This window comes from Lycorma delicatula, chromosome 1 (genome assembly GCF_047948215.1).
Source record: "Lycorma delicatula isolate Av1 chromosome 1, ASM4794821v1, whole genome shotgun sequence".
Lineage (NCBI taxonomy): Eukaryota > Metazoa > Arthropoda > Insecta > Hemiptera > Fulgoridae > Lycorma > Lycorma delicatula.
This window is the reverse complement of record NC_134455.1, coordinates 47154666-47174184: the sequence shown is the minus strand read 5'-3', so window position 1 is coordinate 47174184 and position 19519 is coordinate 47154666. Positions and strand designations below refer to the sequence as shown.

Genomic DNA, 19519 nt, shown 5'->3' with positions numbered 1-19519 from the left:
CTAACTGATTTTACTTTAGTGGCAATATATCTTCATATTTTCCTCTCATACCTGGATCACCATCAGAACAAGCCAACACACTACTTCCAGTCCAGTCCATTTTCTGCAAAGATGTCATGCAGCTTTATGAATATTTCATCAGTGCTAGTTCATGTTGATCCCAATCATAAAATAAATAATCCTCTTTAATTGTACTTTGAAATATATACTGTGTATAAATCATGAGGTAAACATAGTTTCTTACATCTCATCAAGTTTTATGGTGAAAAAATATCACAATTTTTTATTTGAGCAATTAAGTTCTTTTTAATGTTTAATGACACATGCTTTCAATTGTGCTGTCACTGTATCATTTGACAGTAGTATTATTTCTAGCTGTTTAGCTGATGATTCTCCCAACATACAAGTCACCATATTTTCCGCAACAGTTAACAAGAACTCTTCATCAATTGTATTAGCTTTTCCACACTTTACTATTCTTAAACTCAATAAGAAAGATGCCTCATCTGCTTTTTGAGCACTGTCAGTTAAAGGTGACATAATTTTCTTTGTGCATTTTATTTCTGACTATTTTCGAACAAAATAATCCATAGGTTTGTTTTCTTACGTTGGTGTTTTCATGGTGCTGTTTCAATAATGAGGGTTTCATGCTTTGGCTTGAAAGAATTTCAAAGCAGATTACACATTGAAGTCATGACTATTAATGTACTCAGGATCACATTTTCTTACAACTTTTCATGTTTTAGGAGGAAAAAGATCTTGACCCAAATTCTGATTCTGAAATAGAGCACAATGGTACAAGGTTTTTAACTTATGATGTTTTTCCTGTCTTTGCTTTATTAAGCCACTTATCCATAATAATTTATATTTTATACTAACTAAACTAAAACAAATTAATTCAAACGAAGTATGTAAATGAGTATGTATATAAGAAAGAAGTCCCTTTCAAGATACATGTGTCAACACTAGCACTTCAGTTTTATTAAATGAAATAGTATTATAATAACAATCTATACCCAGTGTATTAATAATAATAAATATTTATTGTATTAATAATTCTGTATTAATTATAATACAATTTTTTTTTAAATTCTTTTGTATTTTAATAGTTCTTTTGTCTGTGTATCACCTTGAGAAGTTCTGCACACCTTTCATGGTACATGCAGCCACGTTTGAGAACCACTGTTATAAGTCATTCTTCACCCCTTTGAGGTAGCTATTCTGAAAGTTTTAGAACTTTATACATAGTTTGCTGTTTAGAAAATTTAGAACTATTCTACACAGAAAGGATTTCCTGTAAAGATGAAAAATACCTGGCACAATTTTTTTCAGTTTTTGGAAGTTCATCATTCATAACTGAGTAATCTCTTTATGTATTCAATCTCTAAATTTATACCATCAACTTTAAACATTATTACTTTGCAAAATATGAATTACTTCACAGTTGGTAGGAGAATAAATGTTAGGTGAGATTTTTAAGTCTCATGATGTTGAAATTCCATTTCTGAATAGAAAGGGTGGCAAAAAACATTTTTCATGCATAAAATAATTAATATATATTTAAAAAATATTTATGCTAAAAGTTTTAATTTGTAATTAAATTATTTTGTTTGTTTATTAGGAGTTGGATTCTGTGCTGTTTTAGTTGCATTTTACGTGTCTTTCTATTACAATGTTATTATTGGATGGGCTTTATATTTTCTCGTTGCAAGCACTGCATCTGATCTACCATGGCTCAACTGTAATAACACGTGGAATTCCTTAGAATGTATAGATTCTAATTTCAATAAAACATTAAATAATAATACATTTAGCAATGAAACAGTACGTCAGAATTCTCCTGCATCTGAATACTTTAGGTCGGTCAATATTAAAAATTTTATTTCATGAAAATTTGCATTATTGATTTTGTAGAATATATCTTTTTACATTTGTTTTGTGTTGGCATGTAATTGCACTGTTTATTGCATTAGTATATATATATATATATATATATATATATATATACATATATTGTTACAACATATATACCTAATTTAATATCGGCGGCCGAACAGTATAGCAACTCAGATGCGAACTGGCGCATAGTATACGGACGCGTTGATACAGCATCACTACTGCTGTGCAGATGACCACACCACCACTTCTCCGGAGATCAGCTTCCGGACCAAACAGCTCTTCTCAGAGCTGACGCTAAAAACGGCCCTTTTTAGTGCCATCACAAGGTTATGAATTATGTGCCGTCGAAGCGATTTGGCGACAATATATATATATATATATTTTCATTTACCAAATAATATACTATTTTAAGTTAAGTCAATCAATACTATTTTAAATTAAGTTAATCAAAATTACGTTACATACTAATTAACTTTATTTGGATATTTAATGTAAAGTGCCTTTAATTCGCAAACTTTATCTCAAGACTTTCAGTATATTTCTAAATTATAGTGCAAAGTAGAAAAAATGTATTTTACTTATATATAAATAAATGAAATTCAACCTTACCAACAATTCATCCGTATTCTCTTTTCTAGCACTTTCGGTCATTTGACTGAAGTTTAGGTATCTTTGTAATTAATAATTATTTGTTTGAATAAAATATCGTCCTCGAACCTGATCTGTTCATTGATTAATTATTGTTATAATAGTACATATTGAATTTTTGGAGGATACTAAATCCAATATATATTATTATAACAATAAATTAATCAATGAACAGACCAGATTTAAGGGTGACATTTTATTCAGACAAATAATTAATAATGATACCTAAACTGTCTCCCTCCAACCACTAATATTCATAACAACTGCAATCTTCTTATATAACAGACATGACTAACTTTATACTATGACAACCAGTTGTTGTGATTTTAACATTTTATAAATTTACATTCTACATAATTTAATTTTAATGATCTCAAATTGAACAATAATGTTTCCTGAGGATGGTCAAATTACCAAAAGTGCTAGAGAAGAGAATGTGGATGAATTGTTGGTAAGGTTGAATTTCTCTTATTTATATGCAAATAAAATACTATTTTTTCTACTTTGCACTAGTTTAGAAATATACTGAAAGTATTGAGATAAAGTTTGCAAATTAAAGACACTTTACATTGAATATTCAGATAAAGTTAATTAGTATGTAACATAATTTTGATGAAGATTAAAAAAATTCAGGAAAAGTTACTCTTACTCTTTTTCTGACCATTATAAACCTCAAATAATGGTAAAAATATTATAGGAAGAACCTAAAAACTTACAATGTAAAACAAAATAACTAGTACCAAGATAGTCCAGGTAAAGAAATTATAAATTAATGAAGGACACCTATTTTTTTCGAGTTACCGAATATTTCATCATAAAATTTTTAAATGCAAATACGGTTTTAAAAGTATGGCCATTTTGGTAGTTGTTGCAAATCTCATTACTATTAGGTTATTTTAGGTTATCTTTTATGGGGTTTAGGGATAGGACAAAGCCTATTACCTAATAGGCACTTCAGCCATTACATTGTCTTTTTATGCAGCTCCTCTCCCAAATAGGAGCAAAGCTCTTGGATTCTTCTGCTATAACACAGGTACAGAGCTTTGTTACCATACTGAGCTCATGGTACTGGTGTAACTAGAGAGGCAGTTGACTCAATTCCTATGGCACTCATCCAAGGAAGAAGGAATAAAGAATATGTTAAGGAGAGAGAAGAGGAAGCCACACAGATACTGCCTCTAATTAAGGTAGCTTATATGTTTAGAATCACATTAATATAGATAAACAGCTTGTCAACCCTTTTATTCTTTCTTTATATAGAGGTACTCCTTCCATATTGATAGTTTTTCACTTCTGGGCAACTTATTAAAATCACTTTCTTTATATGTTTTCATAACTTCTACCATGTTTTCCATAGTTCAAATTTCCATTCAAAGAATTTGAAAAATGTAGCAGATTAGGAAGAGTGTTGATAATATTTAAAAACAAAAAATATATACATATGCATGTAAATTAAGCATTTACATTTAGAAAATTGACTGTAAACTCTTTATTTCAAATATTGTATAAAGATTACTTTCAACATTAAGTATTATGAATAAGAGTTAGTGAAATAAAAAGATAATTACTTTTTACTGTATTGGTATTATTTCTAACAATACTTTTATAATTTTTTTCTAGCCGTGGTGTTTTAGAAATGCAATTTAGTGATGGACTACATGATATGGGTTATCCAAAATGGCAATTAGTGTTATGTGTCTTCACTGTATATTGTATGCTTTACCTGTCACTATTCAAAGGTGTCAAATCATCAGGTAAGAATTTTGTTACTTTTATAGCCAGTAAATCTTCTCCAGCCATGATTTAGCTGACTTATGATTATTAGTCAGTATATAATGGATGAATATTAATTGTTAACAAGAAAATTTATTTGGCTAGTAGACCAATCATTAGTTAGTAATTGTATTAGTATTTTATTAGCCAATGTGTTTATTGCATACTTCTTTAGGGGGAAGAATTGGCCATCTATGAAATCATTTCTGACCAAGAACTTAAGATGAGTATTGTTGCTTATGAGTCTCATTGGCCAGATTAATTTATTTTAAAATTGAGGTAATATAGTCTATACAATTATTGTTTAACTAAACTCCAGTCTAAAATCAGGAAATTAAGAGTATCTTATTTGTGGTAATTTGAAGCATGAATGTTAAATTCACTGATCTAAAAATTTTAAAAGCATCTAATATGTTTCAAAACAACATTTTTTACAGGAAAGGTGGTCTGGGGAACAGCAACTATGCCGTATGTTGTTTTGGCCATATTATTAGTTAGAGGACTAATGTTACCTGGTGCTCTCTCTGGAATACAGTATTATCTAAAGCCTGAGCTTTCTAAGCTAAAGGAAACACAGGTAAAATAATTTTTACTTTATTTAAAACATTTCTCATATTAAAATAACTATAAAAATATTTATTATAAAATATATTATATTATAAATATTTATAATAAATAATAATAAATCTGACTTTGAAAATATAAAAGAGATTAAAAAGAAAAAAAAAATTTTGTCTAATTTAGACTGATTTTAAATTGTAATAATTAATTATTAAATATATTAAACAACAGGAAACAGAAAAACCATAAACAATTGAGTAGAAAATTTGTTATTCAAAATTCATCTTAAAATTTGAGATCACAGAAAAAAATGAATATTTTTACAGTCTTTAGGATCATGATATTGTTTTACACTATATCCCAATGAATCATTCAGGGAAAATTCTAAACGTAATTTTATTTTTGAGAAAATATTATGCTTCTAGCTATTTTAACCTCTCAATTTTTATAATACTCTTTAATCCAGTCCAACTGTATAAAGAACCTTAAGTTCAATTAAAGTTACTAAAAAAACTTAGAAAATACTTCAGCACTATTAAATAATTCTTCAGTTATCCATTTTCTCATTCTCTTAGTACTATTGCAAAATAATTTTTTCTTTTTTTGTATAGTTTGAGTTACAAACATAATTTAAAGAAGGAACTTAAAGTGAATGATCATCAGCTGACTATACTATTACTTCATTCATTTATACAACAAACGTAACATGAAGCTCCTGGATATAAAGCAAATTAATTTTTTATCATAATTTTACCTGGGAAAGAAATAATTTCATGTACAAGTAATATGATTATTACTATATCCAAAAAATAAATAAACTTAATAAAAAATAATTAATTAATTTTGTTTAAATTTGCCCTTTGTAGTTTAGGAATTTAAATTTAAAAGGATTTAGTTTTCAGGAATTTATTTTTACACAATATTTATTGAATGAAGTGTGTGTATGTAAATTAAAACCCTTTAAAAATTATAAAAATAGTTCTACTACTAGTAATACAATAGATCCTAGCTAAATAAACACATATAACAAACAAATAATGCAAAATAGAAAAGAAAGTGGTTTATAAAACAAATCAGAGGAAATGGAGCTGTAAAGTAATTTAGTAATAATACTGTAAAACAGTGGAGGCATTGATTATTTTGGTTTTAATAGTCTTTCTTCTTTACAGCTCAATAAGTAAAATACTATTACCACGGCATATTCCAACCCATGTTTTCTCAACTGAAGAAAATGCAAATCTTTCAAATATGGATAACTAGCAAATGTCCACTTGCTAGTGGGCAAGTGGAAAAGTTCTGTTCTACTCTCTACATAAATATTCTTATGAATTAAAATTCATAAATACCTATTAATTTTTCAAAGAAAAATAAGTAACTCTTTGTGTACAACTGTTCGAACTACCAATGGCATTAAATAGATGTGACTGACTAAATCATCTCCAGTTGGTTTGACTATTTCTGCATTATAATTAATCCATTAAAAAAAAATGTTCATTTATTTATTTTTTTGTTACTTTTTCTTATATTCCAGGTTTGGTTAGATGCTGCAGTTCAGATATTCTATTCTGTAGGAGCTGGATTTGGTGTTCATTTATCTTATGCTAGTTACAATAATTTTCATAACAATTGTTACAGGTAACTATTATGTTTCATATTCCTTAAAGCACATGCAAAATTACTTTAAAATAATGGACATACAAGCATGGTATTCCTTAAAATATGGTGATAGAATTTAATTCCTCTGAATTTCTATAAAACTTAACAGTAGTTTTTATTTATAAGGAAATTTTTCACTTGCATTTCAGTTGCTTTCCTCATCACTATACTTATCTAGTAACATATAAAAAGAAATTACCAGCAGAAAAAACGTCCAAAGAACTCTTACTTATTTTGGTTGTTCTTAAAAAGAAATCAGTGTAATTTTAACTTTCAACTGTGATTGATGAAATTATCTTTAAATTCTTTTGTCAAAAAAATATTTACAATTTGTAATATGAAATTATACAGTAATTAAACTCAATTTAGGAGTTATCATACTATAAAGAACTTAAGATTCTAAGTGCAGACAATAATAGATGAAATATGATGAATTTTTTTGTACATCAACATTGTTATGTAGTTTTTCTGTAGAGCAATATATGATTTTTAAATAATAATTATGGAAATTGATCATTAAAGAAAGTTATTGTAGATATAGCTAACATGACAAATATAACTATTTTATACTGTTATTTTCCATATTTTTTATACATGAAAAATCCTCATTTTGCATAAGAATAAAAAATGATAATAATTATGAATAATATTGTTAAAGAATTCTTTTACTTATTTTGACAGTTTTTAATAAAACTCTTAAAATACCAGTTATTTTTCAACAGAGATTCTGAAAAATATTAGAATTTAAACATGGTAACTACTTGCTAGGTAAAAGAAAGGGAAAAATTTAATTATCTTTTGATTGTTTTAGAACTGAATTAAATTTTTAAAAAAACAAAAAAAAAACAACAACAACAACAAAAAGAATCATTAAAGCTGACAATAAAGTTATTGTATTTCTATTCTTAACAGGGACTGTATTATTACAACAGCTGTAAATTGTTTCACAAGTTTCTTTTCTGGATTTGTTATTTTTACTTATCTTGGATACATGTCTCATAAACAAGGAATTCCAATCAGTTCTGTAGCATCTGAAGGTAAGTATATTACATTCTGTGTGATACTTAAAACAAAAACTAAAATGCAAGCTTTTGAATAATTTTTATCTTTGATTTAACTGATTACTTGACACTAGAAATACACTAGGAAGAAAGAATACCGTGGTAGAGTTTTTCTACCCTGATAGAAAAAAAATATTGTTATAGTAGAAAGCTTAAGAAAAGAAATAGTAAGTTTATTTAACTAGGTTTATTTAAGTTTAAGTAGCAGATTGTTTCTGAAAGTATGCACCCTCATTAAATATTAAATTCAACACACATTTAAGTATGAAATTCATAGCAAGTTTTTTCATAGCAGTTTTTTCTGAAAACATGTATTATAATATAGTTCTTAATCTGGTTTATTTTCCAAGCCAATTACCTTCTAATAGAAGTTGCCTGCCTGTCTTGCTCATTCAAGTGTAGCATATTAAGTATTTCCTTTTTTAATACAAAATTTTAATTTAATTCTTAATAATTTACAAAGGAGTACAATATATTATAAAAAATATTGCTTCTTTAAAGAAATCAAAATATTTTGGAATCCTTTGTGTTTCTACAATGTTTAACAATGATTACAGTTGATAATTACTTTTAATGTTTAACACAAGGAATATTGTTTATAAGGAAATTTGGAATATCCTTAAGTTCTTTAAACTGTTTTAGTAATCTACAGACAAGTACTAAACTGTAATAGAAATTTAATTTAGGCTCTGTAGAATTTAGGTATACATCTCTAGTATGCACCACATTAACTATTTCAAATAGTATATAATTTCCCAACAATGATTTCTGAGTTCACTTAAATATTTACTCCACATTGTACATACATCAAAACAAACACTCAAAACTTTCATGTGATATTGCATGATGTACAAAAATGTCATACTAATTTAATAATAATTTAGTTATCATTTTTTGTTAATGAAAAAAGAATACACATGTTTTTATAAATGTTAATTTATTGCTAGTATTTTTCATCCAACCTTATACAGCAACAACGTTACTGAATTTAAAGCAAATTTTCAGCAAAGAAGATGCATAGAAGGATAATGATAGATACACTGCAAAATTATCATTTAACACAATTTCACTACGGTTTCTGTTGCTAGAACAAGTAACATAACACATACTGTTTTCTAACGTAAATGGTTTAGAAACTGCTAATTTTACTTGGACAGAGATTTTGATTATCAAGGAAGTTAGTCCCCAAACTGTGTCTACACCCCACTCCTTCAAGGAATATACCTCTTTGCCATACCACTTCATATCCCTTCTCCAAATTGTAAAAGGTAGCAACAAGACATTGGCCAATAATAAAAGAATTCTCTATTACTGCTTTGGGGACAATTAAGTGATCAGCAGATGACCTGTCCCATGCATGTATGAAGTGTACAAACATGAGCAACTTACAAGTTCCAACTTGATGTATACATGCTCCTTATAATTTGATCTGCTTGCATAATATTCACTGTGAGAGGATCATGTTTGAACATAAAAACAATTCAGTTGGTGGAGTATAATCCAAAAGATAAACATGATTTCTCAAAGAGATGAGTACTGAATCTGTTAAGTGAAAATGTTATTGAAGCTGCAAGTTACCAGTTGAGAATTATGACCAACTCATCGAAATGTCTATTGATAAAACATTAGAATTAAAATTCATCTCTGAGGCTTTAGGTATGGTTTGGCTTGCTCGTCGAAGTGGATATGGAAATTTAGTCACAGAAACATTGAAAATACTAATCCTGTTCACCACGTCTTACCTCTGTGAAAAGGGTTTTTAGGTTATGGTTGTTCTAAAAACTAAATATAGAAATCATCTTTTATTACTTGAAAACAATTTGCATTTGTGTGTTTCTAACATAAATCCACATATGAAGACACTTTTAAATCAAAAACAAATGCAACTATCTCATAATTTATTTTCTTTACATATGTACTTAAAATTGTAAGTAAAATGAATATAATAAATGATTTTTTTTCATCATAAAATGATTTCATTATTGTTTACGTATAAAGTTGTAGGCTAATTTTGTGAACCCCTTTCATATCACTGCGATCCCGGTGGGGATCGCAGTGATATGCAGCATTTCTTAACCCCAGGTTGAGAAACGCTGCCTCAGAGGTACATAACTAACCCACCGGGTTGGTCTAGTGGTGAACACGTCTTCCCAAATCAGCTGATTTGCAAGTCGAGAGTTCCAGCGTTCAAGTCCTAGTAAAGCCAGCTATTTTTACACGGACTTGAATACTAGATTGTGGATACCAGTGTTCTTTGGTGGTTGGGTTTCAATTAACCACACATCTCAGGTATGGTCGAACTGAGAATGTACAAGACTACACTTCATTCACACTCATACATATCATCCTCATTCATCCTCTGAAGTATTATCTAAACGGTAGTTACCGGAGGCTAAACAGGAAAAAAAAGAAAAAAAAAAGAGGTACATAACTATTAATTTTCTAGTTTTTAGCTCTTCCTTCTTATCATCATTTTCAATCCATCTTCATTTAACTTCTTCAGACTTGTTTATAAATATTATAATTTTTGCTTCCTTTTCCTAAAAACTTCACTGGAATAACTATGAAAAGATTCCAGCGTATCTAAGAAGTAGGACAATTAATGATGAGTGAATGAGTGAGGGTTTTCACTTTATATTTTTACAGATTTGTATACATATAGATTTATATACAAATTATAGCTAAATGTTGCAAAGTCATGGTGTCATTTTCCTTCTAGCATTGAATACTAGCATTCTTTAACAACTTTTCTTGTAACCACATGATGCTATTGTTATGAGTTTATCCAAGCAAGGTAATGTGGAAATATGTTTATGATGGCTTGGATGAGATTATGTTTGGTATTTGTGATGACCTTTAGAGAGCCATGTACCCGAGTCAATTGAAAAATTTCATATTCAAATCAAGTCATCCACATATATATTGTATAATATAAGGGATAAACAATACCCTTGATGAATTCCTTTGTTTATTTGGATTGACTCTGGCAATAATCATATACTTTAAAATAATTCTTCCCATCATACAGACTTGGCAATATGTTTTTTACTTTTCTAACTAGCACTATAGCTTTAGAAGGGAAAGTATTGTCATCAGTCCAGTTTGGGCATATGTGGTTTTCACCGGATTTTCACATTTTGACACCTAAGGAACCCAGTAGAGCAAGGTTACTCTCAGTATCTCGAAATTTCACCTAATTAAGTTTGTATTTTTCTTAGATACATTTGGTAACAATTAAAAAATAATAATATATGTAAAAACGTTTTTGCAAAATCAGACCCCCTCCAAAGATGCTTTAAATAAAATAGTGGGTAAGTGAGCACACTGTGTCAATTGTACCCCGTCTCACCAGATGAAGCACTAGTGCAGCACTGACATACAGCTGCTATGTTGTTTTGTCACAGGTGAGCAGTAGAATTAAATAAATGAATAACATCTAAAGTGCAAAAAAGTATTTAAAGAGGTCGCTAGTATTGTCACACCTGTGTGAATGAAATATGGTATGTGCTCACACTTTAGTTAGAATCATTGATTTAAATATAAATAAGAAAAACATATTGTATTTAAATAAACTGATAAATATTTTAAATTAAGTTTTGCGTGTGTATGTGTGTGTAAGCTTTGGATTAGATAAAAGCCACATGTTGGGAAAATCCTACAACTGTGTTATCAGCTTTTTTCATGTCTCTGACATCTACAATCATGAACCTTCCACGAGACTGAACCAAAAGCTAGATATGTTTCAAAGTTATATTCTCATATTTAAGAGATCATTTGCTTTAGAGTAAAAGTTGCATTGAACACAATTCTCCTTTTCAAAAACCCAGCTGCTCTACCATTAATAAAACTTCACTGACTATTTTCACGTTGTCAATTCTAGTAAAAATTTGTACAGATATCCAATAAAATAATTCCCCATACTTGTCAGTATGTACTTTCATTTGAATACCTTTTTTATGAAGAGAAGTCACTTTTGGATTGTAACAATTCTGTGGCAATTCTATATTTCTTCTAATACTTATTAAAAAGGTGTAATAAACGCAGATGCGGTAGAATTCTTCCATATTTGAAACTTTTGCACAAATAATGTTGCATATATTTCAAATATTTGAAAAGTAATAATACCACATAGCTCTGATGCCTTTCTACTTCTAGCTTATTTTAAAGCCTCCAATAAATCTAACTAAATAATATATACCACACCTCCATCACACAAAAGATCTTTGTAAAGTTTTATTTATTTATCTGCATCTGTAGTCTTTATCCTTAAAGTTTTTATAAGACTCATCAGCTTATAGGTTAAAAACTGCCTTCTATGAACATTCTGCTCAATTGATGCAATAAATGATTGCCATGATTTTTCATGTACTCACACTATTTTTAACTTTATTAATTTTTCTTTGTTGAAAATCTAACTTCCTGAAATATATTTTCAGTATTTTTCATTCTCATAGTAGTTGTTGCTTATATTCCTCATTTCCAATCTGCAGTCCTTTCCTTTTCCTACATTTATTTTTAACAGACATCTTCACCAGTTGACTACAACACTATTTCTTTGATATATATTTGTTCCATCACAATGTCATAATCCTTGCAGGAATAATTTTTGTAGGGACCCACAATGTCAAAATTATCCAAAATGTCAGGAATTAGTTCTTTTCCCACTCTTGCATTAAGATCCCCAATTACCATCACATCATAATTTTTATTATAAATATCTATCGATAACAGTACAATTCTAGAGTTTTTTACTTATTTCCCTTTTCCAGGGCATAAACTTCAATTATCATTACGTGATAATATTCATATATAAATTGCATGGCTAATATTCATTCATTTACGTACTTATAATCGCTTATTTCATGTTCCCATTTTATAGCAAAACTCCACAGTACAATCATCTACAAACTTTGAGCCCTCTAATTGTTTTTTGTCTCCTTTATAACAGAAACATTTATTCTCCTCCTTTTAAATATTCTAGTTAATTCAGTTTCTTTATTATGACTCCCTGTATATTCCAATTTATTGTTTTTAAACCATCCATAATCCACTTTTGTTTCATCATTGGTTCTGATATGTTATTTTTAAATTTCTCTTCCTTCTAAAGTAAAAGTATTTTACTTTTAACTTTTACTTGCAAGTGATTTGGATATTTTATAGCTATTTGACCTGTGTGAGATTTTGACCCATTATATAACCCCCAACATAGAAGATCAGGTAATTTTATTTATAAGGCTTTTCTTCCCTAGTCTTTGACTAGTTAAATTTGAAAACTGCAACGTGGATTCTTTAGGTTTGGGTATGCCCAAATATTTTATTTTTGGTACCCAATATACCTGCTGACCATTCCATTACCCACCAACCAGGGAGTGCCCAATGGGAGACCAGGTTTTCCATATATGAAATTTAACATTTATTTTGAAAAATTAAAATGTAGAAAAATATGTTTACCACTCAATCACCAATATAAATATTATATGTTTTTAGTCTAATGTGTATACATATATATAATTTCAATTTCTGATGAAGCTGAATTCTCTGCAAAAGTTTGTCTTCTTCTACAAATAGATACACATTTCCTTCAGTTACAGTTAAGACAGTGATTACAGTGATTACAGTGATTCATAATAATTAAATATCTAGCAACATGCAGGTAACAAGGAATTCTGCTTTTACAGGTGGCAAGTATCAATAGTAGCCTATTTTTGTATTTGTATTTTAGGTAAGGTTTTTTCATTCTAGGAGCCTAATAGGCATAGGCTTTATCTAATAAAGACTTCATCCATTAGGCTCATTGACCAAATATCAGACAGAAAACAGTCCCTGGATTATTCCAAAGACAGCCCTTTCAGATTACACTAAGAAAACATTAGTTCTAGAGGTTCAAGTATCTTCAACATGATCTATTAGCTAGGTCAAGCCAGTGCCCAAAGTAAGAGGAAACTCCAAGATCAACTCCAACCAGCAAACAACCACTGATAATTGCTCGGAAATCAGAGCATTTTTACCTAGATGGTTGTAGAAAATTACTGAATAAGAAGTGCTTTTCTTTAAAAATTAAAAAAAAAAAACCACTTGAACTAAATGTTCAGTCTGATCTCCTCTTGAGTTGTTGCGTCAGTATTATTTAAGATATGTTTAATTAGTTAAGTGAGATTTCTCTCCATATCTCTAATTGATTGATCTTTGTTGAAAAGAAAAATTTGTTTTTTATTGATATATTGAGTCAAATGGTAATTGTGTTGTTTGATTTAAAAAGGAGTTGGTGAAAATAAAGACTTATAACAATGAATATAATTAACATTTACTTACTGAGAGTCCAATAAAAGTACAGAATTCTATGTTTATACATTTGTTTACTTTGTGGTCGGGCAAGTAAATTTATGAAAACATGACTTTTTCTTCATTGACCCTACATCACTATTCATACTAAAATTATTTTTATTAAAATTTAATTTAATGACATATTATTAAAGTAAATTTAATTAATCTAATGATCTTACTGGTCCAACTGATACTAAAAATCAATATTTCCCATTAGAAATCTCAGCTGAAGTTTAATTTTCTGTTAAAAATTACAAAATTAATTCTGAATGATCAATTAATATTAATAGCAAGATTTAACGAGAGTAAAATCTTTGTTTTAAATAAATAACTAAGAATATAATGTTCAAAATATTTCATAAAACTTATGGTATATTTCAATTTTTTTTTAGGACCAGGTTTAGTTTTTCAAGTCTATCCAGAGGCAGTAGCAACTTTACCAGGCTCCAATATTTGGGCCATTCTTTTCTTCTTTATGTTAATCACACTTGGTCTAGATAGTGCTGTAAGTACATTATTATTGTTATAATAGTCATAAATGTTACCCACCTGGTTGATCTAGTGATGAACTCATCATTGTAAATCAGCTGATTTTGAAGTCTAGAGTTCTAAGATTCAAATCCTAGTAAAGGCAGTAGTTACTATTATATAGATTTGAACACTAGTTCATGGATACTGGTGTTCATTGGTGGTTGGGTTCAATTAACCACACATCTCAGGACTGGTCGACCTGAGACTGTACATGACTGCACTTCATTTACATTCATACATATCATCCTCATTCATCCTCTGAAGTGGTTCCAGAGGCTAAACAGTAAAAAGAAAGTCATAATCATTGTAATAGCCATCTAGTACAAGAAGTTGTTTAGCTCTTTTATTGGTTGTGTATTGTACTTGTACCTTCTAGTAAAACATTAAAAAAATCACAATTTTGTTCATGATTGTGAAACAATTTACTTAATTTATTTATTTATGTATACTATGTTATAAAGTAACAGCACAGAGACATGATGTCAACAGTACTCTGCAGAGATGATTTATACATGGTGTGTAAAAAATGTAATTTAAAATGAAAAAAGTAATTTTCATTTTTTCCCTGCAAGTGTTCATGTGAGAACCTTTCATCACATGACACATTCAATCGATAGGAGAGTTTGTCTCATATTTTAACCATCATGTCTGGAGAAATCAAAGCGACAGCTGCTTCATTTCTGTGTTCAAATCTGATAAATCAGTAGGTAGGAGAGGCACATACACAAGATCCTTTACAAAAAACCCCTAAGGATAAAGTCATGTTGGATCAGATTGGATGACCTTAGAGGCCTTCATAAATATTTTCTTCATCAGATCAATGTTAACCAATCCAGTGGTTTGGGAAAACATACTTTAGAGAATTATGTCCATAAGAGGGCGCACCATCTTGTTAAATAATATTCTCTGACCACTTGTGGTTGAGGAAAGATCCTCATATCAAATATGAAGAAAGATCAGCATATAAAATAAGCAATTTCTGTTATGCTTGCTTCAGTAAAAAAGAACAGCCCAAAAACTTGCTGTTGGAATGTTCCACAGAAAACATTTCATTTTTGGGGAATCCCTCTTACATTATAAGAATTCATGGCAATTTTTTAAAGGAGATTGCGCACGTTTATGAGAAGGTAAGCACACAATCATACACACATCCACACAATTTAAGAATATGAGAAAAGATAGTTCTATGACTAGGATTAGAAAAAAGTTCACTTAGATTATTTCCTTCAACATAATTTCATGTTTTATTATTACTGATAAAATTTTTCCTACTTTTAGTAAGCTAAAATATTATGAAAATACATCCCAAATCATTCTAAACAACAAAATGAAAAATTAAAAACACAGCTCTTTTACAAATTAATGTGAATAAATGAATTTAAATTCATTCTTAACATATCCTGTAATGGTATTCAGTATGTGATGCGTAGTCACATAATAAATATTTACATACTGCTTGTTACATTTCATAGTTTTTGATGATGTTTTTTTTTTTTTTTGCTTACACCTTGAAACAAAGAACAATAATGCCTTTCTTGTTTTGTGTTTTACTATTATTAGCAAAAGTTTTATTTTTGGCTTTTTTTTGCAGAATTTAAATCCATAATTAAGAATTAAGAACTTCATAGTCAAGCTGTTGAGATTATTAATAAGGTTTTTATTTCTTGAAGAAAGAAGCTCTCAAGATAGGAAAAATTAACAGACCACAAGCATACTACATATTACATTTCCAAAAATGTGAAGTAAGATCTGCTGTCTTATTCACCTATTGCTGCTACTTGTGGGATATCAATTCACATGTTTAAAAACTTCCAAAAGAAAGAAAAGAGTTTCCTTTATCAACATTGCAGTCATGTTTACCAAGGAAATATAAACAACATTCAAAACCTCTCAGTGGATTTAACGGTTGTGACAAAAACGTTACAAAAAAAAAACAGTTAAAAAATTTCACCCAAAGAAAAAGGAATTACTTACCTTCAAAAACGTTTTGTCAAGAATATCAGATTATTAATGACTTTAAAGGAAATGAAACTACTTTATTTTTTACTCTGAAATATAAAGATTTCAAATGGCTTAAAAATAAAAATAACAGGAAACTTTAATTGAGAAATGTTCAGTAGAAGAAAATTGAGCATTTAAAGATGATTGTTATACAGAAATATTAGTGCTCTAATTGTATTTTTGGATGAATCATATATTTTAAGATCACATTTGATGACAAAGCTATGTTTGAATGATGGTGGTGAAGGACTTAAAGCAGCACTAAATAAAATTGATAGTTTAATAACACTGGTTGACATGATTTTTGTCATTACTGAAAATGTTCTCTTTGTGTTTCACTTTACTAGTTATTAGAATATCTCTTCACAAATATGTCCTATCACATCCCATTTCCAAGTACCTGGTAATCTGTTTTAAATTACCTGGACATGTTTACACCTGGATTTTCCTCTACATTGTAAGAGCTTTATAAACTCTGTTATGTTTCTTTAAAGTTGGTTTGATTCTGTTTTGTGTACAGTTAAGTGTCTTTTAGTGATTTTGTTATATTTTGTATAAAATGGTAAGTTCTAGATGTCAATGTTGCAGAATTTCAGCGGATAAGACTTGTTATATATGAGGAAGAATTACCTTAAAGCCACAGACTAGATCGATATCTCAGGTCAAAAGCCAAAAGAGCTTTCTTTTTATAATTTAAGTGCCAAATTGGAGATCAAAAAAAATGTTGAGCTCCTCATGTTTGCAGTGCAAGTTGTTACATAAATCTAGTGCAGTGGATGCGTGGGAAGAAAAATTCTATGCTGTTTGTCATTCCTATAGTACTGAAAGAACCTTCTGACTAACTAAATGATTGCTACTTCCGCATTTCTAAAACAGACAGTTATTCAAAAAAGAAATAGCACAAAACTGAGTACCAACTTGCATTCAGCACTAAGGCCTATTTCTCATAGCCAGGAATTAATGATGCCAGTTACGCCTTTAAACTTAGACAACGTTACATTTCCCAATGATTCTTATTCTTCATCAGGATCTGATTCACAACTTCCTGAGACCACTAGTAGTGACTGTATATTTTTACTAACCAACAGTGACAGTGAGCCTGTCACTGTTGGGACAGGCTCACTGTCCCATTTTGAGTTATAAACTCAAAATGAATTAAATGATTTGGTACATGATCTGGGTTTTTCAAAACCAAAAGCTGAACTTAACTTCTTTGATTGAAGACTTCATCAGTGGAACCTGTTAGATAAAACCACAAGTGTTTCGCTTTACTGAAAATGGAATATAACTTTTTCAAGTTTTTTTTTTAAAATGAACAGAACTTTATGCACCTGATATGATACTGATGATTTAATGAATGAACTTAATATGGAACATATACATTCTGAGTGATGTATTTCCATAGATTCCTCTAAATATAGCCTAAAAACAGGCTTTTTTCATAATACAAATGAACAACCATCCCATTCCTTTAGCTCATTCAATGACAATGAAAGAATACCATGATAACTTGATTACCATACTAAATGAAGTTAAATATGAACAGAATCAGTGGGACATCTGTAGAGATTTAAAAGTGAAAGGTATATTTCAAGGGCTTTAAGGAGGTTTTAAAAAGTATTGTTGTTTTTTATGCCTGAAGAACAGTCAGGAACACAACAATATTTCATTAAGAAAGATTGGCCTCGTAGAACTTCTTTTGAACCAGGTATTTCAAGTATAAAGTATGCTCTCCTCATTGATCCAAAAAAGGTGATTCTCCTGCCTCTCTTTATTAAGCTTGGACTATGAAAAACTCTGTTAAAATTATGGACAAAGAGGATGGATTCAGTACTTCAACTGTTTTCCCATGCAAAACTAAAAGAAGGCATCTTTATTGGATCTGAAATAAGAAAACTTTTAAGTGACCCGTTTTTAAAGAAACGTTATATGGAAAAGAATTGACAGCATGGAATTTAACTTTCATGAAGAGATTTCTGGGTAATAAGAAAGGTTAAAACTATAGAACTCTTGTAGATGACTTTTAAAAGCCTATGAATTACTAGGATGTCCCATGATCTTAAAAATGATTTTTGGTCTCTAATTTGAATTTTTTCTGGAAAATGTAGTGCAGTAATTGATGAACAAGGAGAGAGATTATACCAGGATATCAGGACAATGGAAACACGATACAAGGAGTGCTGGGGTTGCTGGAACCCATCTATGATGGGTTTAAAAAGATGATGGGTTTACTGTTGGCTTTAAAAAGAGATTTTACTGAACACAAGAGAAAAAATGAAATATTTTATCACTGTATGGTGTCTTTACATAACATTTCATATTTTTTTATTACATATGATCCTTTATAAAACGTCTTTAATTAAATTTAACATTTTTTAGATATAAATATGTTTTTAATTCAGTATACATTAAACTGAAAAAATATGTTGTCTTCTGTTTTTAGTCAAACTCCCACCCCTGTAAAAAATAAAGCTGTACATGTTACAGAATTTTACATATCATTTTAATCTTCATCAATTTTAATTTTAAAAAAATATTAATATTAATATTAATATAAAGCCCCATTTATCACAACTCACTAGTTGATAAGGCTTCAAATTATAACTTTAAGATAAGTGATACGACTGACTGACTGGAAATTAACCATGTTCTTTATACTTCATCAATGCTAAAAACCACTTTATATAAATTAATTAAGTTACATAAAATCTCAAGAAGACAGTATGACTTTGATGAAATTTTAGAAAAACAAGGACATCAAGTACTTGAATTCCTTTAGGTCATGTTTCTCAATCTTTTTTTTTATGGCAGTCCAGTAAAATTATAGAAAAATATAAAGGGACCAGCAAAACCCCAGCTTAGATTTTTTCATGAGCAAAAAATAAATACTTATAATCATATTTTTATTTTATTAGTAATTAAATTTATATATACATAATATTAATTAATACATTTATTTATAAACATTAAAACAATATATAAATGAAAATCAGAAAATAAATAATAAAAAATAAATTTAGTTGTTTTATTTAAAAATATGAACTACAAACAAATCATATTACAAA

General features: G+C 29.0%; 1 protein-coding gene across 1 annotated transcript in view; it reads left to right on the top strand.

Moving 5' to 3' along the window:
* The window catches only part of LOC142318094 (sodium-dependent noradrenaline transporter-like), a 45450-nt gene that overhangs the window by 3032 nt on the left and 22899 nt on the right, over nt 1-19519 (top strand). Inside the window, exons 3-8 of the mRNA XM_075354623.1 lie at nt 1622-1859; nt 4168-4301; nt 4758-4897; nt 6413-6516; nt 7450-7574; nt 14315-14427. Coding sequence (XP_075210738.1) covers nt 1622-1859; nt 4168-4301; nt 4758-4897; nt 6413-6516; nt 7450-7574; nt 14315-14427 — 854 coding nt within the window. The remainder of the gene's footprint in view (nt 1-1621; nt 1860-4167; nt 4302-4757; nt 4898-6412; nt 6517-7449; nt 7575-14314; nt 14428-19519) is intronic.